General features: G+C 37.2%; 1 protein-coding gene across 1 annotated transcript in view; it reads right to left on the bottom strand.

Annotated features, from left to right (window-relative positions):
• LOC136866909 (oocyte zinc finger protein XlCOF6.1) overlaps window positions 1-27,329 on the bottom strand; it is a 93,402-nt gene that overhangs the window by 55,354 nt on the left and 10,719 nt on the right. The window contains exons 2-3 of the mRNA XM_067144005.2: window positions 6,415-6,495; window positions 2,878-2,960 (exon numbers count right to left, since the gene is read on the bottom strand). Of these exons, the coding sequence (XP_067000106.2) occupies window positions 2,878-2,960; window positions 6,415-6,495 (164 nt within the window). The remainder of the gene's footprint in view (window positions 1-2,877; window positions 2,961-6,414; window positions 6,496-27,329) is intronic.

The following is a 27,329-nucleotide window of genomic DNA, read 5'->3' as shown; positions in this document are numbered from 1 at the left end:
GAATTCCTCTTTCATTTCTTTGTCCCAATGCCAATTCTTCTACTGTATTACCTTCTTCTCCTTCCCCACCACTGCATTCCAGTCTCCCATCACAATTAGATTCTCGTCACCTTCTACATATTGTATTAAATCTCTATCTCTTCATATATTCTTTCCATTTCTTCATCATCCGCTGAACTAGTAGGCATATAGACCTGCACTATTGTGGTGGGCATTGGTTTGGTGTCTATCTTGACGACAATAATTATTTCACTATGCTGGTCGTAGTAGCTTACCCGCTGCCCTATTTTCTTATTCATTATTAAATCAACTCCTGCATTTCCCCTGTTTGATTTCGTGTTGATAATTTGGTAGTCGCCTGACCAAAAATCCTGTTCTTCTTGCCAACGTACTTCACTTATTCCAACTACATCTAACCTTAGTCTATCCATTTCCCTTTTCAGATTCTCCAGTCTACCACGACGATTCAATCTTCTAACATTCCACGCTCTGACTCGCAGAGTATCAGTATCCATCTTCCTGACGATCGCCCCCTCTCGTGTAGTTCCCACCCGAAGATCCGAACTGGGGACTAGTTTACCTCCAGAATATTTTACACGGGAGGAAGCCATCATCAGTACATCATTCATACAGAGAGAGCTGCATGTCTTCGGGAGTTAGTTACGGCTGTAGTTTCCCGTTGCTTTTAGCCGTGTAGCAGTATCAACACAGCTAAGCTACGTTGAGTATTATTACAAGGCCATATCAGTCAATCATCTAGACTGCCGCCCTTGCAAATTTGAAAGGCTGCTACCCCCCTTTTGATGAACCATTCGTTAGTCTGGTCTCTCAACAGATACCCATCCGATATGGTTGCTCCTGCAGCTCGGCTATATGAATCACTGGGACACACAAGCCTCCCCACCGCGGCAAGGTCACATAGTTCATAGAGGAGCTAAGCTAATTATGCATTGAATAAGTGGATTGTAATAAAACCATTGTATTTTTACAACATACCACTTATATCAGAAATAACAAATATATTTTTACTGTTCCATCTGTTCAATACAACCCACTGTTCTGTGGGTTACATTTATAAACAGCTATATAGATTAATGGTACATGTTTTGTCCTATCTACCTTTGTTATTTCTTATATGATTATCTTTCAATGCAAAAAAAAAACCATGAGGATAATAACTTGTAACATACCACTTAGTTGAGCGGCTCTTCTTCTTTCTCCCAATTCTACCCAGCCCAAACATTGCAACATTTTTGTAACGCTACTCTTTTGTCGGAAATCTGCCAGAACAACTCAAGCTCCTTTTCTTTGGATTTTTTCCAGTTCTTGAATCAAATAATCCTGGTGAGGGTCCCAAACACTGGAACTATACTCTAGTTGGGGTCTTACCAGTAACTTATATGCCCTGTCCTTTACATCCCTATTAGAACTCCTAAATGCCCTCATAACCATCTGCAGAAATCTGTACCCTTTATTCACAATCATATTTATGTGATTACCCCAATGAAGATCTTTCCTAGGTACTTGCAATGATTCCCAAAAGGAACTTTCACCTCATCAATGCAGTAATTAAAACTGAGAGGACTTTTCATATTTGTGAAACTCACAACTCGACTTTTAACCTCATTTATCATCATATCACTGCCTGCAGTTCATCTCACAACACTATTGAGGTCATGTTGCAGTTGTTCAAAATCTTGTAACATATTTATTACTCTATAGAGAATAACATCATCAGCAAAAAGCCTTACCTCTGATTCCACTTCTTTACTGATATCATTTATATACATATATAAAAGAAAACATGAAGGTCCAATAATAGTACCGTTAGGAATTCCCCTCTTAATTATTACAGGGTCAGATAAAGCTTTGCCAACTCTAATTCACTGAGATCTATTTTCTAGAAATTTAGCGACCCATTCAGTCACTCTTTTGTCTAGTCCAATTGCATTCATATTTCCAGTAGTCTCACATGATCCACCCTATTAAATGCTTTAGACAGGTCAATCACAATACAGTCTAACTGACCTCCTGAATCCAAGATATCTGCTATATCTTGCTGGAATCCTACAAGTTGAGCTTCAGTGGGATAACCTTTCCTACAATCGAACAGCCTTCTATCGAACCAGCTATTAATTTTGCAAACATGTCTAATATAATCAGAAAGATTGCTTTCCCAAAGCTTACAGGCAATGCAGTCAAACTTACTGGTCTGTAATTTTCAGCTTTTTGCCTATCACCATTTCCTTTATACACAGGGGCTACTATAGCAACTCTTTATAAATATGGATCTCACACAAAGAAGATATTTGCAAATGGTCACTAATGAAAGAAAATCTAGCTTGAGAGAAAAATGCAGAGATGTACAGAGATATGAAAGGAGACAGAATCACGTGTCTAATTGGAGGCAGGTTGATTCACTGGACTGGTCTAGTTGCAGAAATGACCAACAGCAAGGTCATGGTCAGACAGACCCCCAAGAACACCTATTACAATATGGAGAACAGAACTGTGAAGGTAATATTAATAATGATCGTACTGGCTCAACAACTGGATGGTGCCATCCACGCAGCCTGCTGATCACTAGATACTATGGCTGAGTTATTTTAGTTTTCTGGTATGACAATTAGTGGCCTACCGGGATTTTCTAAGGAGCCGGGATGTAACCAACAACTTGGGACCATGAGTGAAGTGCATGTGACAGAATTCAATAATGATCTGGATGGACCTGCACTGGATTTGAAGCTACAATGTTGGGACCCAGAGGCGAACACTCATACACTTGTTGACAGAGCGAGCTACTGAACATATACATAACAAATTCCATATTGTCGAGGTTCAGGGGTGTAAACGCTAATTAAGCTACACTTTACTTACTTGTCTTCTTCTTTGAAACATGGGACGAGCTGCCCGACTGTGTGTTCATCTACGCATATTTCATCCTTAATACCTGCACAAGGCTGTAAGAAACGGATATGCAAAAGAAAGTAAGAAATGTACAGTAAACAGGTAACAAGAGTAAAAATATATAAACATGACATAGCTGACACAGTACTTTTCACAGTTGCACAATAAAAAATAATTTATTCTTGCAATGTAAAAAGGAAATGAACCAACAAGAGTCTTGTCATTATTATGTGCAGAACAGGAACAAGAAAAGGAACTGATAATAGGGTGAAGAGGACAGCAAAAGAAGAGGGAGCAATAGATGAGAAAGTTGAAATATCAAGAACAATCTCCACATGTCTTGTCTTCCCTTCCCACAATGTACTGTCATTGTGCTCATACAGTTATGCATTCTTAAATGACTTGTGACTTGTATGTTCCATGTGTTCCCATAGATGACTCTGATCGTCAATCATACATTGGATCTCAACCTGAAAGAGGTCAATTTCTTGCCCACCATGTCCAAGTTCAGTCAACAAATAGTCAGTTGTTGGACTTCTCATTGACTATTCAGCTTCTAAAGTACTGTGCTGGATGTGTCTACTAGGGGTAGTGAGTCCACCTCATAGAGCCCCGGGCTTGGTGCTCGGACAAGTCAGGGATTATTACCAGAATCTGAGGACTATTTCTGGTCTAGTCAGCCTGCATGAGAACAATGAAGGAGTTAACTGACAGAAAAAGAGTCTCTGGTCTAAAAAGCCAAGAGTAACGGTCAATACTATTTGTCATACTGACCACTCATCAACTCAAACTGCAGGTTTTCAGGCTGAGGAGTAGTCCCTTGGCAGGCCAATGCTCAGCAGGGTTGGATGTGTTTAGGTTTAATCTCCAAAGGACTCTGTTCTGATACGTAGTTTGAAACTACCTACAATATTACCTAGAATATGACCAGAACAGCCAATAATTTTTAAAAAATGATCATTCAACTGACATGGACTTTACTCCATACACAATGTTTAGATTCCAGTTACCTCATGGGTTTTAGAAAGAGAAAAACCTTTTACTTTGCTTCAACTGTTCACACTGTCAAACAGTCTGTCCGTTCTTAAGAAGGTGAAATGTTTGATTTTAGTTCATTGTCATCGAGTATTCCATCACTAGAACAAGAGTCAATTGAATTCATGAAACTAATGAAATCTGAAGGAGTCTAACTAATGCTGCATATTTTGAAGCCAACAATAAGCAAAAGAGAAGAAAGATCCACAGTCTTGTGTACAAAATGCCACAGAAAGAATACAAGGCTCCAAAGTACTTTGGATAAAACTGCCCCTGAAACTCTCAAGGCTCAGTTCTTTTCAGACGAGTCTCTCCAGGATTGGCTGTATCTAGGGTAAGTCCCCTGGAATACATAGTATTATATTGACATTTATGTTACATTTTATACAGGAAGGGCAGCCCCGTTCATCCACAACAACAAAGATTCACACAATCCGAGAAAACACATGTTTGAAAACGGACATTCTCCTAATGGAATGGATCAGAAAGAAGGTTAGGAGTAGCAAAGGGAGCCAGAATGGGTGATGACATTTTCAATGGACTGCAAATACAGAGATTAAAGAGATCACAGGTGGATGAAAAAAGGAACACTTTCTGAACCATTATCAAAGATGGTCAATTGGCCCAAGAAAATGAAGACAAGTTTAGGAGATGCCCAAGAACTTTTCAAGGGCAGCCAACACCCTAGATATCCAGATATACAGGCAGTTGAAGGACCAGAGATCACAGTAAAGGAGCTGAAACTTGCAATTATCTTTGCATAGTAAGATATGAGTCCAGATGAAATACAAATAGAAATTATTAAAATTATGGATGAAAATGGCATCAGAATACTTACTGTACTGAGCATTAAAACCTACAAAATAAGTATAACACCCAAACAAGCCTGGTGTTAAACTTCATGACTCAACTCATAAATTGCCAGAATAATCAATTCCATGGACAATATACTGCAGATATTCCTCAAAATCATCTATTGTTGAATCCACCAGAAATGCGAGAACCTCAGCGAGGCACAGTGGTCTGCTACAAGTAATGCTTCAAATAGGAAGTTTACACAAAAAGAAGAAGATAATCTCCTTGGATTGACATTTTAAAGAAATGGGTTGGAACACTTCGACATATGACAAAAGGAAGATAGCCCTGCTCATAGCCAAAATCCAGTAAAGGTTAGGTAGACAGCTGTGATGAAACCAGCTACCAAATGCCCTGCAGTGAGGGACTTCGAACAACAATAACTATCATATAGTACCTAGAATAAGATTTTGAACTTCGAGGGGTGTACTATATTGTTGTACGTCAGGGCATGGTTCACATTTCAGTTTTGAAGGTGGTAACAAGTAACTGCCCTTTCACAAAATTAATATATTAAACAAATTCTTCAGACAACGTGGACAGCGCGATATGACTTGGTTCCTATGGAAGGAAGGCATGATAACTGCAAAAATTCATTGGCTCTTGGTGGCATATAAAAGAAAATACAAAGTTTATTCCACCTACTCAATACTATACAGTAATTGCAATGTTTATAAACACATTACAAGGTACTAGTGGCAGTCTGTGGAGAACAAGCGCCGTCCAGTTTACGCCTGGGTGGAAGAGTGGAAAACAGAACACACATCTGTGGACAAGGGAACCAGTTCTGGAAGGAATGTAACAGTGTTGACACCAGCCAACGCTGCCGGGAAACGAACGCATCACATTTACGGAAGTGAAGGCAGCCACGAGAATGAGCCGAAAGGCCTGCACCAGGTCATGCACGACCATTTACAGTTGAGGAAGGTGTCATCCACGTTGGTGCCTAGACTCTTGTCTGCAGACAAAAAGCAGAGGCGTGTTGACGTGTGCAGATAACTTTTGCAACGCCATGGTCAAGATCCAGCCGACTTTACGGCTAGGCTTGTGACTGGTGATGAGACAAGACTTCGTTATCATGAGCCACAAACGAAACAACAATCGATGCAAAGGAAGCATAGGGGAAGTCCACCGCCAAAAAAATGTCGAACAGTGCCATCAGTTGGATTTTTGCAGTGGTCACACCTTCTTTCCATAGGTACCAAGTCGTACAGCGCCATCCCAGACGGTTGATTTCCATGTTGTCTGCTCCTACGCGGACAATGTTATTATGAAATGGCCATGATGAGTCCATTCATTGGCCCGTGTGCGTGTGCTGCTACCAAAAGGTGGAACAAGACGCTAGTTACACGTCACCACCTTCAAAAGTGACATGTGAACCCGGACATACAAAAAAATAAACTGTAAAACAATATAGCCCTTCGTACATGACAAAAATATGATAATTATGTTTAAAAGACAGGCAAACTCACCATAAATACCATCTTTACAAGGACATTCAAAATTTCTGTTCTAAAATGACGGGTCACTCGTTGAAATCTATTCAGGAGATTTCTCACAATTTCCATTATCAGAATAATGGTCGTCAAGATGTTAGATTACTTCAAATGTGTTTACCTGTGTTTGTCCTGGCTCTGCCAACTCTGATTTGGTTTCCTCCTTCAAAGGTGTCTCCTCTGTTGTAAGTTCATAATTGTCCTGTGGAGAAGTAAATATATTAGGCACATTATTCACACACATCTGGCAATTTAGTCACATATGAGTGAGCTAGTAAATAGTCGGTTTCAGTTTCAGAAATTCATTATTGTTTTTCAGAAAACTCCATCACTAAAAACATGAAAAGAAAGGGTCCTTCAGGAGTGGAAAAGTGTCCTGTTTAAAAGCTCAAGCTCTGGGCGAGTTGGCTATGTGGCTAGGTGCGCGCAGCTCGGAACTTGCATTCGGAAGATAGTGGGTTTGAATCCCATTGTCGACAGCCCTGAAGATGATTTTCTGTCATTTCCCATCTTCACACCAAGCAAATACCTGGACTGAACCTTAATTAGGGCCACGACTGCTTCTTTTTCATTCCCAGCCCTTTCCTGTCCTGTCGTAGCCATAAGACTAATCTGTATTAATGCGACATAAAGCCAATTGTGAAAAGAGTCACTCAGGGATATTTTTGAAGTGTGGAGCAACTGTTTAATATGAAACCTTCTAAAATAACACTAAACAACCAGGAAAAAGTACAGATATACTGAGAAATATTCTGCTTATCATGAACAAAGCAATTCTGAAATATTCTGAACTTCAAAATTTACCACTGTTATCTTTCACATGTTCCAGCAGCAAATACAGCTCATCATGACATACATATCTCCTGTTGTCTGTGAACTGCCCAGCCTGAAGGCAGACAGGATCCTGAAGAGATCTACCATCAGCTGCCATAGAAAGCTAGGTGTCACTGAGGAGAAATACTAAGGAAATGAGGAGTCAGGTAGTTTCCCATTGCCAGACAGACAGTGTTGCTGCCTACCATTCTCTTATGTCCACTGAAGTGTACACACAAACCAATCATATGGGTGACTATTTCGTAACGTCCCCTACAAGACTTGACTGTACTGGGAATGGTGTTACTAGCACTGCTCATATCTATCTCAGTCACTTTCATACTCTCAGAGCCAAGGATGAGACAAAATACAAGTGACAAACTTGTTCTAGGCCAATCCAGAGTACATCAGGCATTGAGCACACGGTATCTCACCAGAGATGGATTAGTGCAGGCCACCTCACTTGAAATTTAGGACCACATGACCATATACATCATATCTGAACCACAACGAGCTGTATGCTATGTGACTATTATCAGTGCTCCTAGAGTTGGCGTGAGAACAAAAGATCAGCTTACAGTGGGATTGTGTGCGGCGACTTAACTTGATATGCTTTAAGAACTGAAAAGTTATATCGTCAGCTTCAAGAACCCAAGCAATGCGTTCAGCACTAAACAGAGTACCAAGAGCTACGGTAATTACTTAATTGATTATGTTTCTGATATCCTTCAAAGAACAAGAAATTAACTCAACAATGAGCTGTAACAATGAAAAAAGGCAAATGGTAACCCACTCTATAAGTCACTTATGCTCTGTATACTCTGAAGATAAGTACCGTCAAACGGGGTAATTTCGGACGGTTTTGAGGTTATTTTCATCTTAACTCACGAATGGAATCTTAAATTGTATTGTTTATCATCCTAATAATGAGGAATATATCGAATTAATGCAATACCCTACAAACGAAAAATATACGCCAACGCAGGGTTTCCTGAGAAAACAAAAAGTAGTGTCCGAATTCACCCCATACTTCAGGGTGAATTCGGACACACATGCATTTTAAACCGCTGTCCGAAGATTCAAAGCGTATTAGGTGATTTCGGACATAAATAGTCCTTTATTTCAATTCTTTCTTCTTTTTGCTTTAGTTTTGTGACATTTAAAGTGTTCTGAGGGTGTCTAAAATATGACTAGCTGGTTAAAATCATTGTAATGATAAATGTAATGTGTTACTGATTGATCTTTTTTCTGGCAAGGTAAATGTAAAGTTTTCCTGTCTAAATTGAAATATTAATAGTTATAAACTGTACAGAGATCCTACTGAGAAATCTTAATAAATTTTCTTACAAACGATACAAATCTCAGAGCAAAAAATGGTCGATACAATGAACATGTAGTTGTCACGGCCTATTCCTCTCTTCTCAACTTGGACTGGAAGTATTTTTGAAATTTGTTCTTTAGCTATCGTGTCCTCAGCAGGGATGTTAGGGAACACAAACACTTTTCTGCTGTTTTTATATGGGCGCAAGTATTTGACATCCACATCCCTTGAACGAATATTTCAGGCCAGGCCAAAATACTGCCTGTATGCTCTTTGTTCCTCAACTTGTATATATAATCTGCAACAAGGAAAGCCTCTTCTTGCAACACCAGAATGTCATTACATTCATTGTGTACTTCATCGCATTCATTTTCAATGCGACTGCTAGCGCCATCTCTTGTTTCTGCACTGCTTTCATCTCAACGGAATTCACGGCCAAAAATCGACTTCTCAGGAAGAACATTTTATTTGCGGCGGCGTCGGGAACTAGCAGGTTGGGTTGGAACATGGCCAGTAGGTGACGAGCTTCCTTGAGCATTTCCTTTATTTAGCATTGGTTGTCTTCCCATTATTTGGATGTACATTCCACACTTTATTTTGTAGGGTGGACCAAGGCATACCATAGAAATCAAATGCTTTCCTATAAGACAACTTGCCACTTTTAATATCACGTACGGCTTTTTCTAATAATTTTGGTTCATAATTACCCCTCGAAGCAGCTTCTTTCTGCCTCTGATAATTTCTAGGCATTGTCCGAAATCACCCAGACTGCTTTCAATTTTCAGTAAAATGCGCGTAAAACACTATTTTTCACTAAATCACACCAAAATTCCACAGCAATCGTTTATAAACACTTCAGTCAGTTGATATCACGAAGATCCATAGCTATAATGCATTCCTTCCAACCGCAACAATCAAAAGTATCCACTTTATGAAAATGCATGGACTTTCAACAATGCCATTGCACATGGGAAATTTTCCAAAGTATGAAGTCGATTCGTAAAAAAAAGCACAGAACATGGGAAACATACCCTCAAGGTCAAACTAAAACGCGCGCGGAAGTGCAAAGCACAGGTGACTCGTCGCTATGCGACCAAATACGGCAAATCTACCATACTGTCCGAAATCGCCCCGTTTGACGGTACACGTATTTAATGACAGGTGGTGATTACTGGCAAATGCTGTTCCAACCATACTTCATTTTCCCTCATATTTGGAAACAAAGATAATGGAGGAACCACCATCTGGAAAACGTAACCAAGAAAACCCATCAGAGGCAATTGATGAGAAACCTCCTGCGTAATGATCAAAGTATACAAAGTGAAAACTGTTAAATTATAAGTAATAATAATAATAATAATAACTTAAATGTTTCCACCTTTTCAATACAATATATTCACAAAATTACAAAATTATACGGTACTAGTTTCGACCCATCTAGGGGTCATCATCAGCCGTATTGGAGCAAAGATCATTTGTGGCAAAATCCTAAGACAATATTATTTTTAAAGAATAACAAGTGAAATGAGATGTTATGGTAATAGTTAATAATACAAGGAATATACATAATCAGAGGTTTTTAACAAAGAATAAAGTATAAATGGGGTGTTGTAAAAATTATAATCATGGAAATCAGTAAGTTCTTGTATTGAAATGAAATATGGCTTAGGAAGAGGGCTTAAGGTGGGGCTGAAGGGTGCGGGAGAAAGTGTAATTGTCTTGGAAAAGTACTTTTGATTAAATTTAGGATTGAGTTTAGGTTGGCTGCATTATTGTTTCTGAGGAAAGTGATAAATAGATCGAAGAGTATGTTGGGTTTCTCAGAGATTTCATTGAGATTGTGACTGGCATTAAAGTATTGGTCTAGGTGTATGTAGTAATTTTCCATTATGTTCAGTAAAGGGCCCTTGTTTGCTAATACGAGGATGTCCATGTCTTGTTCAATATTGGTGAAATTATGGTTATAATCTTGCATGTGTTGGCCGATGGCTGAAAACTTGTTGTATTTTATTGCGTTAGTGTGCTCGTGGTATCTGATAATGAAGTTTCTCCCGGTTTGCCCGATGTAGGTTTTTTTACAGGTGGTACATTTGATCCTATAAACTCCTGATTTTAAAAAACTGCTGGTCTTGTTGATGTGTGAAGTATTGTATAAAACATTCATGTTCTTATTGTTGGTTTTGAAGGCTATTTTAACGCCTTGTTTCTTAAAGATGTTGGTTAACTTGTAGATATCATTGTTGAACGTGAAGGTGGAAAATGTTAGAGGTTTGGTTATTTCTTTTTTGAGGGTAGTTTTTGGGCGATGTTTGTGTTTATTGATTATCCTTTCTATAAAATGATTGCTGAAGCCGTTTTTTAAAATCAGGAGTTTATAGGATCAAATGTACCACCTGTAAAAAAAACCTACATCGGGCAAACCGGGAGAAACTTCATTATCAGATACCACGAGCACACTAACGCAATAAAATACAACAAGTTTTCAGCCATCGGCCAACACATGCAAGATTATAACCATAATTTCACCAATATTGAACAAGACATGGACATCCTCGTATTAGCAAACAAGGGCCCTTTACTGAACATAATGGAAAATTACTACATACACCTAGACCAATACTTTAATGCCAGTCACAATCTCAATGAAATCTCTGAGAAACCCAACATACTCTTCGATCTATTTATCACTTTCCTCAGAAACAATAATGCAGCCAACCTAAACTCAATCCTAAATTTAATCAAAAGTACTTTTCCAAGACAATTACACTTTCTCCCGCACCCTTCAGCCCCACCTTAAGCCCTCTTCCTAAGCCATATTTCATTTCAATACAAGAACTTACTGATTTCCATGATTATAATTTTTACAACACCCCATTTATACTTTATTCTTTGTTAAAAACCTCTGATTATGTATATTCCTTGTATTATTAACTATTACCATAACATCTCATTTCACTTGTTATTCTTTAAAATAATATTGTCTTAGGATTTCGCCACAAATGATCTTTGCTCCAATACGGCTGATGATGACCCCTAGATGGGTCGAAACTAGTACCGTATAATTTTGTAATTTTGTGAATATATTGTATTGAAAAGGTGGAAACATTTAAGTTATTATTATTATTATTACTTATATATTGTTCAATACGGACCAAAAACATGAAATTCATAACCATGAATGTTAAATTATGTCATGTTATTTATCCTTAATCACTTGCTACTCCCATTTATTATGCAACATGAAAATGAAGAGTGCTGGGTGACATTGGTTTAAAAATATTTTATTTTTCAGACCACCAAACTGATAACCTCAAGCAGAGCTTTGGTCCCAACCCTAAGAAATTACAGTAGCAATTGACGCAGGCTACCAGAGGATTGAAACAGCTGAAACATAAACGGCAAGCAAAAAGGCACAGAAAAAATCTTACATCAGCAAGAAATCAAGAGGCTTAATGCTTCAGGTCTCAATGTTTTGGTAGCTACTTCCAAGATGCGATCCAAGACCTTATCAGACCTCAGGCTAATCCAACTGTGCCTCAGTATCCCCAGTATCCCTCCTGATACCTCAGAAAGTTTCTGTATCACCAAATCCTTTGTCGGTGGGCAACACTTATTGATGATAGTCCAGGTTTTACAGTGGAGAGTTTTGAAAAACAAATTAAAAGAAGTTAGTGCTAAATCACAACAAATTCTCAAAATATTGATGTTTGATTTAATGGCTACAGAAAGGACTTAGTTCAGAAAAATAAACAGATTTATGGCTATGTTGACTTTGATTGAAATAATAACATTAAGTTATTTATTAGACCTAATATATAGAGCATTAAAGATCCCTATGTCCTCTACTAATTTAAAGAAAGAATTACTATTCATCAAGGAAATAGCTAAATTCAATGGATTTAACACGAGTATGATTGATAAAATCATCAATAAAACCAAACTGAAACTAGCTACCAATTTAACCCCAGTAAAACCCGTCAAACCAAAATACGCTAAATTCACGTTCACTAACCATAGCATTTACCCGATAACCAATTCATTAATGAAGCACAAAATAAAAATAGCCTACACAACAAAAAACACTAATCGTAATTTATTCTTCAATCACAACTCTATCAACATCACAGACAATAGTTAAAAAAAAAAGAAAAAAAAAAAAAGAAAAAAAAAATGTATTGATTAGGTGGTCTAATAAATAACTTAATGTTATTATTTCAATCTAATATAATCAATACGGACCAAAAATGATATTTATTACATGTAATATGTTGACTTTGGTCAGAGATATTTAGGCACTGAGGAGTATGAAGTGGCCAAGGAGCCATTAGTCTTTATAGTGGCAGCACCGAATAAAAGCTGGAAAACACCAGTATGTGGAGGGGTCAAAAAAGTGAAGTTGAATCTGGTGAAACAATATTTGAGAAAACTGCATGAGACAGGTATAAAAATCACAGTCAACTGAGTGTGATGGGATTGAGGAATGAAGTGTGTTGGACTGATTTCCCAGTGTTGATCTCGCCATCTAGCAGACTCTGAGCAAAAGGTGTTTGTTTTTCTTGATGCTGCTCACATTATAAAAATTGTGAGGAATTTGATAGCAGAAGAAGTAACTCTCGTAGACGGTAGAGCCCCAGACCAAGAAAAAAAACTGAAGTGATATACCTGGAAAAACTTGTAAATTTACAGGAAGTGGAAGGTCTGCACATGGGATATAAATTAAGGAGAAAATCTTTAGAGTGGAAGAGACAGAATATGAAGGTTTCCTTTGCTGCACAAACCTTCAGTAATTTAGTGGTCAATGTCCTTAACTTTTTCAGAGATCTGGATCAAGACGAGTTTGCTGATTGTGAAAGTATCATTCAGTTTGTTATGGTCAGAAATCTTGCATATGATTTATTCAATTTCTGCCATCCTATGGGTAGTAGAACAAAGGCTACAAGGCCGTGCTGATATTGAGAAATGAATAAGTTATCTTAAAAATATCAGGGTAACTGAGAGCTCTCCCCATTGTAACTCTAAGGAAGGAATTGTGATGAATGGTATATTTTTGATTTGTTAAGTGTGCAATGTCTTGTAGAAACATATGCCTGGGGAGATGATTCTATATTAAAATGCCTCCTCACATGCAGGTCAAGCCAGGATCACCTGGAGTTCTTCTTCTCATGTGAGCAACAATTCAAAGCAGCATACCTACAGGAAATGTCTCACAGGTCAGATCTACTATCTTATAATTCTAATGTGTCTCTGAAAGACATTGTTTTCTTGAACCCTGATGTTGTACAGACAATTCCACAACAAATCAATAAATTGATTTTATCACATTTGATCATGATTATATCACCAATTATGAAGCCCTTTCCTTGTATAGCAAACATGTTGATTATATTTCAGGCAGTGTGGTAAGATGTACCGCTAAATTAATTCAATGCATGCAGTATTTGTGTCTTCTGCAGTGTGTGAGTGTTGACATAAAATGTGGATTGGTGAAGTGTGATGAGTCTATATGAGACATCTTCTTAACACCATGGTTGAGAAGAACTGTATGGAAGGTTTGTCACATTTACTGTTCTTAGCCTCAGTGCTTAGACATTCCTGCTTTCCAACTGACATCAGCTCAAAAGACCTGCACCAGGCCATAATTATTATTATTATGATGAACAGTTAAGTTAAAATGAGAAGGAACCTTGCTTAGGAATTTTGCTTAATGCTTGTTCTAAGAGCTAGGCACTTTCTTAATGGGAGTGCATGATCAAAAATCACAGTCACATGGGCAATCTAAAAGTGAACAAACACTCAAAAGAGATGTCATTCTTGTTTATCATAAACAAAAGGCAATGAATGTATCATTAAGCATTTTTACGTACTACTTAAAGAACAAAGCAATATTTAGAATAACTTCAGACCAAGCTGCCGTGGATAATAGGGGAAAGCACGAACACCACGGTAATGCAATTGTTATCTATGAACATGTTAGGAAATGGCCTATTGAAGGAAAACACTGCAGTAAAGAAAATGAAAACAATTTGATGGGAATTTAACATAAAAACCATTTATGAGCTAATTTCTATAGAACATCCTAATCTTGCCAATAAGATAAAATACAACTCTTATAGGAAGTACTTCCATGATTATATACTTCGACATCCTCAAATTGATGATGATGCTTCTTGTACAAAAGGGCCCAACGTCTAGGTCATCAGCCTTCCTCAAATAGATATGTGAAATATTTGCCAGGAGCTAACTACAAAGATTAAATGTCTGCATCTTACCAGGACATGTTTTGATTCATTAGAACCATGTTTAGCTGGTCAATACATAAACGTTGACAAAAATACATTCCAGAAATGCTAAAACAATATGTAGATAAATGATGTGAAAATGAGAATAGACACTAAAAACAGTGTGGCGATATAAAAATTCACTTTTTATTACAATTGGCTTTACATTGCACCAACACAGACAGGTCTTATGGCAATGATGGGACAGGAAAGGGCTAGGAATTGGAAGGAAGTGCGAGGATTTGTCTGGTGTCAAAATGGGAAACCTTAGGAAATCATCTTCAAAGCCACCAACAGTGGTGTTTGAACCCACCAGCTCCGACTGCAAGCTGATAGCTAAGTGACCCAAACTGCACAGCTGGTTTGTCGGCACACATCCAGTTGTTAGGTGACTGAATGTTAAATGCACATTCCATTAGAATGTTGTTCTTTGTGGTGCGACACTTGCGATCCTCTTCTTGTAGTTCTTTATTTGCATTGTTCATGATTAAAAATGGATTTGTCTTGTTGCAGTCTTACGTTAAAAATGTGGGAACTCCTCTAGTATATTGTACAGAGCTTATAAAATGTCAAATAAAGAACTATCTTGTGTTTTGCAGGAGTGTGGAAACTACATGAAGTAATTTTGTTAAAAGTGAATATGAAATTAAGAGGTTAAACTTTTAGAAAATGTTAAATATATGGAAGTATTTACTCTCAGGTCCCTCGAGCGTATGCCTTCATGCCGTACTGACATTTGACTGAGCTCTCGGAGGTAATGGGGGCAGTCTGCTGTTATAGGGAACAGGGGAGTGGAGGAGAGTAGGAGGAGCAATCGTATGTCCTACCGTTCTGTGCGAATTGATCAGAAAGCGGCAATAAAGTACACATACTTCATTTTTTCATTTATTTACACAATACATGCCTTGGTAACCTTCTAACAGTTGATATGTCCTCCTCTGTGTTGTGTAAGTTTCTTCACATGACTTGGCATTGATTCTACAAGCCTTGAGCACATATTTTTCAGTTCATCAACATGAAACCGCACTTTAATTTAATGCGTACTTTGGTGCAACAGTCAAGATTTGAGAGTCTCCATTTGCAAATAGCCCACAAGTCTTCTATGGAATTTATGTCAAGAGAGTTCCCTGGTCCATCTAAAACACGAATATTGTTTCCACTGAAATTTTGTCACTTCCTTCAAAGTACGGCACTACCTGGTATCTCTTCTGCAGCCCAGGAACAACTTTTCTTTGCAGTACTTGGATGTAATGCTCAGATTTCATCATTCCTTCAACTGGTACTAAGGGTCCCAATCCTTTACATGTGAAACAGCTTCTGCACAGAGTGTTTTATGGTCTGTTGCTAATGATGTGAAGTTGTCTCCTCATTACTTGCTTGGGACAGATATTGAACCCTGTACCCCCCTACACTTGAAAATAACACTCATCAGAGAAACTAACTCTCTTCCAGTACTCCATTGTCCAGTCCCAATGACTACATGCCCACAACAGACGTTTCTTACATATTTTTCCTCTTAAGAAGGCGTTTCTCCAAAAGTGTGCAGGCTTTCCTTTGTGCTAACAGAAGTCTATGGTGAACATTAAAAATTGAAGATTCTCTCCCCTTTCCCCCAATTCAAGTGCCAAGATCACAGTAGTTGCCTAGGGTTTAGTTTACTTCTGCTGCAGAGAAAACGGTCATCAGTTGGAATTGTAACCTTCTTTCTGCCACAGTTCCCTGCTTTCTTCCGTGAAACTGATTCAGTTTGTTTGTATCGCTGAATAATTCTCTTTATAGTGCATACACTGACACAAAATTGAGATAATGCCATAACTGCACTATGCTTACTTGAAGTCGTATCCATTGAACAAACAGGTATTATTACCAGCTCAAAAATTCTCCAAAGTAACTCATTTTGAATTGAATACCACTTTTCTCAACAACAAATTAAACAGTACTGAACGGTGAAAATAATGTGCAGAGAGCGCGGGAACTAATAATAAGTCACTGTTACTAAACACTGGAAAAATAATGAAAAAATCCATTGTTCCGATTGACTCACACAGGACGTGTAGTTAATTTTCTATTATCTGACACAAAATTAATTAATTAGTTAATGCAAATGTTGATTTTTTTGATATTTCAAATAAATTCAAGTATGGATTAAACCTTCGGTCAGCCTGTATATGTTGAACAACATGCCCTTGTTGGCTGTTTTAGGATGTTCAAATCCTGATCTATGGATGTAAAAGAATGATTAAAATCACTGATTATGAATATTCACGGCCAAAAAACCTTTTATATTTTCTGGCATTTGCATCTTATTCTATTAAACGAGCAATTCTTGCTTACACCAGCCTTCTCAGAAATGACTCTACAGATTTCAATGAAAATCACAGACTAGAAAGTGATCGGTCAGGGTCTCATTTTCAAAAAAAAGGAATTTATCTGGTGTGGATTACAAAAAGAATACAATGATGGCCACGCTATCTACTGTTTGGCGAAAAGATATTCGGCAATGGGAGAACATATGGTTGAAATGAATCATAAATTTACAGACATTTCCAATGACATGAAATTATTACATTTGACCAAAAAGGGAAAACTAATGAATGTTTTGGAAAATTTAGAAATTTACCTTACACAAAAATGTAATTCTGAATCAAGTTTAAACGAGAAAAGTACAGAAGATAACCCACTGTTTAGGCTAGCATATAATCATTTAAGGAACAAAAAGAAGAAGAAAAGAAGAAAAACTTGAAGATCATAAATTTGTATAGTGTTTCTCATTCAGTTCAACCAAAATTGTATGTATTGATCATTTTTATAATATTTCATAAGTTCTCTTTACTCTTTGACATGATGTATTGGGACACAATACTCCTTCAAATTGTAAAACAAAAGATTGTGTCATATTATGTTATTCTTTGATCTAACCACTGATGAAGGGAATGGTTGAGATTTCCCGAAACATGTATGGTTTAATAAATAATGTTTCTTTCATTTAATGAGTGTATTGATCAAGGTGGATTTAAATAAACTATTATAAATAGTTATATTGTACATTCAGACCAGTCAATACGGACCAAACACAATATTAACCTATCATGGTTAAGTTTATTAACAGATCCTGCAACACGCGTGATCGTTAAGGCCTGGTGCCCATCTTAGAACCCATGAGATTGTTGGCTGGCAGGTAGGAGACATGGGGTATACAATTTATAATCCATTTTCAGGCATTTCTGCTGACCAAGTGACAGGTGGTTAACCTATTAATTTTAACGTATGCTAGCCACACCTCGACCTGAGTTATTGCATGCAGTAACAACAACGGGAGCTGATTTATGAAAAATTCCATTTAACACACTTAATTTTGGTGGAAGATTATTTCAACAGTAAGCAACTTGGTGAATACCTACATTTATGTTGAATGTGGATAAGACATAATCAATATAAGATTCATCTGCCTCTGTAATGTAGTGGTTAGTGAGATTAGCTGCCAGTCCCAGAGGCCCAGGTACGAATCCCAACTCTGCCACGAAATTTGAAAAGTGGTACAAGGACTCAGATGTGATCCACTCAGCCTCGGGTTTTCCGTCAGCCATCCTGGAAGTGGTTTCCCACTTCCCCTCCAGGGCCGATTCCCACCCATCCCCCCACAGGACTCCTGTTCAGCATAGCAGCTGAGACCACCCGGGTGAGTTACTGGTCCTCCTCCGCAGCTGTATCACTGACCAAATGTCCCACGCTCCAGGACACTGTAGAGTTGGGATCCCTTACTGAGTCCCTTACCCTGGAGGGTAATGGATTAAATGCATAAAAAAATAAATAAATAAATACAAAATAATATTCTCACAGAACAATACAGGGGAAGTAACAATTTTCATTAATGAACAAGGTCGCAGTTGGTGAAAAAAAAATTCACTTCTTCTTTCTCAGCTACAAGTCAATATTACACAGAGAATTTTTGAAGATGCGATGGCTTGGATCCCCTGACATATATGTCACAGTTATTTCTTTATTTTGTGTCAGAGTGTTGAAAAACTTAAAATATATATAAGGTATTTTATGTCACAAAACATGTTTCGTACAATGTCTGCCCAGAAATTCCCTCTTCAGTAGTTTGAATAAAGGCATGAAGTGTACAACAAACAGGGCAAGACTGACAGTCACAGTGACATGGAAGTAAAAAAAGCATTGCCAATGTCTTTACAAGATGGGACTTACCTTGGAGCAGCTGATAGCCAGAGTTGCTAAGTTGAAATTTGATCAAATAAGAGAAGAAGGGTCACCGCATTGGTATGTACTATATAATTACAAAATGGAGGACCCCTAAATGCACACTTCCTTATGATTATGAATAGAGATGATAAAATTTGTCAACGAGATGAACTAGATGTTTTGATTTGAGCTGAAATACCCAGCAACAGTGATTTAGAGTTAAGAGAACTCGTACTCAAGTCGATGATTCACAATCCATGTGCAGAGATAAATCCAAATGTGACTTGTATGGTCAACAAATGTGGATGAACAAAGCGTTGATTTGACTATCATAGATCTTTTCAGGAAGTAGCATCTTTGGTAGATGACGGAAAACCAAATTATTGGCAAACCTACGAGACGAAGTTGGACCCTCATAGTTCCAAATTTTCACATGAGCATGTCATTTATTGCAATGACATAAATAGTCATCGAATAACAAGAGACAAACGCCAAGTAGCCCCTTACAATGCATATTTACAGAAAATGTTAAATTGTCATATTAACGTTGAGTACTGTATGTGGGGAGTGTTTTGGTTGTGAAGTACTTTTTACAAATACATGTACAAGGAACATGGCCATGTAGTAATTAAAGTTGTCGAACTAAGAACAATAATTTACAATGAAACAAACACATACATTAGTACGTCACACCACCAGAAGTGTGTTGGCAATTGTTTTCCTTTGAGATCCAAAAGAAAAACAGCGTTCAATGGTTGAACATACACTCACCAGGTCGATAGTGAATCACAAACTTAAAAATACCTCCGGAGGGTTTAGCCAATACTGATCAAAGAGGTTCAACATTCAGACACAATACAAACATCAAACAACAAGAGATCAATCGATTGAATGGACATTTAGAAACTGTACCATATTATTACTGGCAGATGCCTGAACATTAGCAAGATCGAGTGAATGGGTGCAGTGAGTTTACTAGCTGCAAGGCGGTAGTAGGAGTCACAATAGAAATTCCTTCACACATACGGAAAGTTTTGAAGACCTTCGAACTGTACATGACATTAAACAACACATGTATGTTTTAATATTTATCCACCTATTCAATACAATACAATTTTTTTTAAATTAGGACATTGTCCTTATTAAAATTGTTGACATAAAATTAGTATATTAGATGGTACATGTTTCGCCCATCAATAGTGGGCATCATCAGCCATATTTTCAACCTTAGAATAGATCAGGTACTTGACTGTAAATAATCTATGAATGCTGTTAAAAACTGTGTCATATAAAATATATTGGAGATTGTTAAACAACTATTACAATATAAAATGTAATACGGTATGCTGTTATTTGACAATATTAGTGATAATATTGGAGTCTAAAACATGGCAGTTGTTTAAGGATTATGACATAATAAAAGATATTACAATGAAGATAAAAATCAGAAAATAGATTCCATTTAGTTGTCAAATGGCGTATTGATTTTTTTTTAAACAGAAAGATAAGCAATGGTAATGGTCGTTGGTTCTTGCAGTTAATAAATGTTGATTTTCATTTATTTGCTTATAGATTTTGAAGAGTTGTTTTTATGGCCTGGTTCCTTTTGAGATGATATTAGTTGGAAATGTTGGTGCCGTAGGCTATATTGAAGTCTTTGTAGGCATCATTAGACCATCTTCTAAGATATGGTAAGTGTTTGTGATGTTGCTGATGAGCTAAGTGTGTTAGTTGGAAGGGAACGTTGTTGTCATTCGGTGATTAGCCAAAGGTGTGATGAGTTCTGTAATTAAAGAGTTAATTTGAAAATTTAATGAATTACCATAATTGGATTAAGGGCCGAATAGTGGAAGTTAAATTTAGAGTGTTGACACTTACCCCTTCGACCGCTGAGATGTTAGCTTGCGTTGAGAGTTTTAGAGTAACTGGCAGTCGCCGAGCTCTTACTACGCGCGTTGTATTTGTGAAGTCTTGGTGGAGGGGGTTGAGCTTGAGAAGGCGTGGCTGAGGGCCCATTCGCTGCACGTGAGGAGGAGTTGTTGGCAGTGGAAGGAGGGGAGGGGGGTGGTGTGTGTGTTGGATTGGTGGGCGTGTTTACTGATTTGGTGCTAAATATTTTGTAAAAATTATTCAGAAGGAATGGTTTTTGTAATAGAATTGAAATCTGTTCATAAAGAGGACTTTTGTTATCTATTACATCATTTAAGTTCTTGTCTTTGTTAAACTGTTGATCTAAGAAGATGCATAAGTTTTCGTATTCTGTCATGAGCTTAACTTTTTCGATTCTTCTTAAAATTTGTAAATCCTGATTTATTGTAGTGAATTTGAGACCTGTTTCTTTCATGTGGTTACTCATTGCAGAGAATTTGTTATGTTTTTGGGCGTTACAATGTTCTGCATATCTAGTTGAAAAACAGCGGCCAGCTTGACCAACATAAGAAAAATTACATACGGAGCATTTGAGTCTATATATACCCGAGCTTGAATATTTATTATTGGTTGAATTGATTGAGTTGTGATTAAAAATAAATTTCAATTTGTATTCTGCATTGTGTAAGCGATTTTAATCTCATGTTTTCTTAAGGGATTGGTGATTTGATGGATTTTTGGGTTGGCATATGTGAATTTTGTGAATTTTGGTTTGTTGGGTTTTATTGGAGAAAGATTTGTGGTTAGTTTTAGTCTGACTTTATTAATGATTTTGTTGATCATATCTAGATTGAACCCATTGAATTTGGCTATTTCTTTTATGAAATCTGAAGGAAATAGCCGAATAGCCAATTGAATTTCGTTATTTCTTTTATGAAATCTAAAAGAAATAGCCGAATTCTACGGGTTAAATCTAGATAAGATCAACAAAATCATTAATAAAGTCAGACTAAAACTAACCACAAATCTTTCTCCAATAAAACCCAACAAACCAAAATTCACAAAATTCACATATGCCAACCCAAAAATCCATCAAATCACCAATCCCTTAAGAAAACATGAGATTAAAATCGCTTACACAATGCAGAATACAAATTGAAATTTATTTTTAATCACAACTCAATCAATTCAACCAATAATAAATATTCAAGCTCGGGTATATATAGACTCAAATGCTCCGTATGTAATTTTTCTTATGTTGGTCAAGCTGGCCGCTGTTTTTCAACTAGATATGCAGAACATTGTAACGCCCAAAAACATAACAAATTCTCTGCAATGAGTAACCACATGAAAGAAACAGGTCTCAAATTCACTACAATAAATCAGGATTTACAAATTTTAAGAAGAATCGAAAAAGTTAAGCTCATGACAGAATACGAAAACTTATGCATCTTCTTAGATCAACAGTTTAACAAAGACAAGAACTTAAATGATGTAATAGATAACAAAAGTCCTCTTTATGAACAGATTTCAATTCTATTACAAAAACCATTCCTTCTGAATAATTTTTACAAAATATTTAGCACCAAATCAGTAAACACGCCCACCAATCCAACACACACACCACCCCCCTCCCCTCCTTCCACTGCCAACAACTCCTCCTCACGTGCAGCGAATGGGCCCTCAGCCACGCCTTCTCAAGCTCAACCCCCTCCACCAAGACTTCACAAATACAACGCGCGTAGTAAGAGCTCGGCGACTGCCAGTTACTCTAAAACTCTCAACGCAAACTAACATCTCAGCGGTCGAAGGGGTAAGTGTCAACACTCTAAATTTAACTTCCACTATTCGGCCCTTAATTCCAATTATGGTAATTCATTAAATTTTCAAATTAACTCTTTAATTACAGAACTCATCACACCTTTGGCTAATCACCGAATGACAACAACGTTCCCTTCCAACTAACACACTTAGCTCAACAGCAACATCACAAACACTTACCATATCTTAGAAGATGGTCTAATGACGCCTACAAAGACTTCAATATAGCCTACGGCACCAACATTTCCAACTAATATCATCTCAAAAGGAACCAGGCCATAAAAACAACTCTTCAAAATCTATAAGCAAATAAATGAAAATCAACATTTATTAACTGCAAGAATCAACGACCATTACCATTGCTTAACTTTCTGTTTAAAAAAAAAATCAATACGCCATTTGACAACTAAATGGAATGTATTTTCTGATTTTTATCTTCATTGTAATATCTTTTATTATGTCATAATCCTTAAACAACTGCCATGTTTTAGACTCCAATATTATCACTAATATTGTCAAATAACAGCATACCGTATTACATTTTATATTGTAATAGTTGTTTAACAATCTCCAATATATTTTATATGACACAGTTTTTAACAGCATTCATAGATTATCTACAATCAGGTACCTGATCTATTCTAAGGTTGAAAATATGGCTGATGATGCCCACTATTGATGGGCGAAACATGTACCATCGAATATATTAATTTCATGTCAACAATTTTAATAAGGACAATGTCCTAATTTTTAAAAAATTGTATTGTATTGAATAGGTGGATAAATATTAAAACATACAAGTGTTGTTTAATGCAAATATTTTCAATACGGACCCAAAAATGAATTTTATCACATGTAATACCTGTAAATGACATCCGACATGAGACATATAAACAAGTCTATGAAGATCAGCAATGGGAAGACGGATTACGAGAAACTGCCTTATCTAAAATACTCACAGCAATGCAATTTTGGATCTCATGAAAACCCTATGCAGCTCTGCGAAACATTTAAAGAAAATCTGGCAGCAGATTTTATAAATGCAGCTTGGCAAAACAGACAGTCTACAGAAGATGCAATTAAGTGCGCTTACCAGATTATTACTTATAAATTAAACAGTAAAGCAGCAGAAGGCAGAAATTTCCAATACTGGCTAAAAATTTTTGGCTTTGAGGACATTAATGATTATGAGAATGAAATAAATTAGGATATTCTCAATTCAGACCAATCAGTAGCACTGGGAGAGCAAATGTATCAGCTTCTCAGATGGAAAACAATACATAGGTTGGTTTAGAGTTTTGGCAACCATGCTCCAGCAGAGCTGTGCAATGGTGCTGGGTTACGTCATTCTTACTAAAGGTTGCTGACCTGCATTCCCTCCCTCAGAACACATGACCTTGCCATCCATTCACAGTGGCCAGCTGTGAGCAAGCACTCACCACATTTTCCAAGCATTAACAGAGAAGCTGCAAGAGGTCGTGCGGCATGACAATCTCACCAGCAGCCGCGTTACCTAACAGGAAAGGACCAAGGTGGGTTGCAGATTTCTTACATATGTGGTTCTCCCACCAGTAAGTGTGTCCCCCAGAAATGTGAAGGCAATGCTGATTCTTATGATGGTGTGATCTTGACGCAGACTGTTAAATGCGGCGTACTACTCTTTATTTTAGCAAAACAATCTGTGAGCAGCTCTGAGAATTGACTGTATCTATCGAAGGCCTATGAAACTTACAACCATGTATGTATGCTATGTATCAATCAATAAAATAGTTGCCAATACTGCATTCTGTGCAGTAAATGAATTGAAATAAAATGCTTTACGCTGGTGGTGCATGTGGCACTGGGAAGACAGTAAGATCGTGATCAAAGTAAACTTCCCCGGAACCACCTAATATCAAGGGAACAAATGTTATTCATATAGACAGCATACAACAGCACAAGTTCACTTATCCCAGACGTACACAAACTGAAATATGTAACGAACAGCCGGAATTTTAAGAATTTTATATCACAGCAATCAATTGTAACATAAATTTTAACTTATCCCATATATCACTACGGTAATTGTATTTTATAATGTGTTAAAATGTGTTTTAGATGTTTTAGGAATATATATATTGTTTAATTTGTACTAAAGGCTGATGATGGCACATAGATGCCGAAACTAGTACCATTTGATCATTTGACATGTGACTGAATCACAATAAAACGTCATTGTATTGAATAGGTGGACCTTGAGAGAATTTAATTTAATGTCAAAAACAGGCGTGAAAAGCCTTACATCTGATGTTTTTGACATTTTTGACATGCTCTATTAGTGGAAAAAGAATCTAATTCCCTCCAAGGGAATTTACAATTTTCCAATTTAATTTAATTTTACTGTGTGAAGCTCTTATGCTTCAAAAATACGGACTGAATATCATGGATCATCTCTTACGAAGACTTGGCAGTCTGGATCTCCGTTTTGGTGGCAGGCAAAGTGATGGTTCTGGGAGGAAACTGTCTTCCTGTACAGCCACAAGCAAACATAAATGAATTATTAGATCTTTCAAACATTCGATATGTGTACACTTGACGAAATACATGGGTGTTGATTCGGAGTGATGCCAGTTTGCTGAATATCTTCTAAAGCTAGGTAATGGGGAGTTACTGCTGAATACAAGGGAAGAAATTGAATTGCCATAAAATATCATTTGAAGTGACAATCTTATTTAAGAAATTTTCAGAAACTGCTTACATACATACAATATCATTATAGACTGTTATGCCTTTCAGCGTTCAGTCTGCAAGCCTCTGTGAATTTACTAAACGTTGCCACAATCCTCGATTTGCAACTAGTGTTGTGGCCCCATTTAGTTCTATACCTCTTATCTGTAAATCGTTAGAAACCAAGGCTAACCATCGTTAGAAACCGAGTCTAACCATCGTCGTCTTGGACTACCTCTACTTCTCTTACCCTCCATAGCAGAGTCCATTATTCTCCTAGGTAACCTATCCTCCTCCATTCGCCTCACATGACCCCACCACCGAAGCCGGTTTATGCGTACAGCTTCATCCATCGAGTTCATTCCTAAATTAGCATTTTTCTCCTCATTCCGAGTACCCTCCTGCCAATGTTCCCACCTGTTTGTACCAGCAATCATTCTTGCTACTTTCATGTCTGTTACTTCTAACTTATGAATAAGATATCCTGAGTCCACCCAGCTTTTGCTCCCGTAAAGCAAAGTTGGTCTGAAAACAGACCGATGTAAAGATAGTTTCGTCTGGGAGCTGACTTCCTCCTTACAGAATACTATTGATCGCAACTGCGAGCTCACTGCTTTAGCTTTATAAAAGGAAATTATGCAGAATATGCCTCCCTAAAAGACTGATAATATTGTTTCTTAGTTGAACTCATTACGAACACCTCTAAAAATACTAAATCGCTTACAAATTCATCACACAATTCCTCGAGTTTCAGAACTACCGCCAATGTTACTCATGCCCACGCATAAATAACGCTACACGACCTCCACAGCAACAACAGTAAGTAAGTACTCTTTTAATTTCCATACACGCCCCAGGCATTCCTTCATACGCACACTATACTTATATTAGCTTATCTTTACAGATAATAACTACAACACGAATACAGATTGGAGAGATGTCGCCACCAAGAGCTCCTAATCAAAACTTAAACTCAAGACTTGCAGTCTGTCATAAAACTTACTGATGTACATGAACAGTTGAATTACACAGTACTTTAAAATTTTCACGACAAGGGTTTTCACCACGAATCAATATGACATATATCAGCCATAGAATATCCTCCAAGATCACTTGATGCAACTAAATTAACATAGATATAGAAGCACAAGAACTATAAAGAAGATTGAAGAAGGAACTCCACGCAACACGAACTCTCAAATTTTAACAAGTGTTTTAACATATATATATATATATATATATATATACCTTATTTTAGTGTTTAACTTATTAAGTGTTTTATACTGTGCTTTATGTATTTTAATATGTATAATGTACTCAATATGGCCAATGTACACTCAATAGGTTTTAGTTTACTGTAGCCTTCATTACCACATTGATCACAGATACTTTAACCCCACATAGACAAAACACTACTATAATATATTTTATTTTCATCCCCATTACACATCCAGATGATCTAAACATAATAACATCTTTGTGATATTGTCTAATGGCTGTAATATAATAATGTACTAGCTGATGATGGCCATGGAAGGCCGAAACCGGTACTAATGTAAATCCCTTTATAATAAATAAGTATCGATAGGTGGAACACATTTCTTGTCTGTACAGTACTCGGCAATGGAACTAGACTAATTGTAACAATGTTTTTAAATCAAAAATCATCACTGGTGAACAATCCGGCAAAGAATTGCATATTCCTAGAATCACCCTTAATTCAACAAATACCGAGCTCGATACCTGCATTCGCTTAAGTGCAGACAGTATACAGTATTCGGGAGATAGTAGGTTCGAACCCCATTGTCGGCAGCCCTGAAAATGGTTTTCTGTGGTTTCCCATTTTCACACCAGGCAAATTCTGGGGCTGTACCTTAATTAAGGCCACGGCCGCTTTCTTCCCACTCCTAGCCCTTTCCTGTCCCATCGTCGCCGTAAGACCTATCTGTGTCGGTGCGACGTAAAGCAACTAGCAAAAAAAAGAAAAAAAAAAGAAAATTCAACAAATGGCCATCTAGGAGGAAC

This window comes from Anabrus simplex, chromosome 3 (assembly GCF_040414725.1).
Source record: "Anabrus simplex isolate iqAnaSimp1 chromosome 3, ASM4041472v1, whole genome shotgun sequence".
Classification (NCBI taxonomy): domain Eukaryota; kingdom Metazoa; phylum Arthropoda; class Insecta; order Orthoptera; family Tettigoniidae; genus Anabrus; species Anabrus simplex.
Note: the sequence above shows the minus strand (reverse complement) of the source record. Positions and strands in the feature narration are given on the sequence as shown.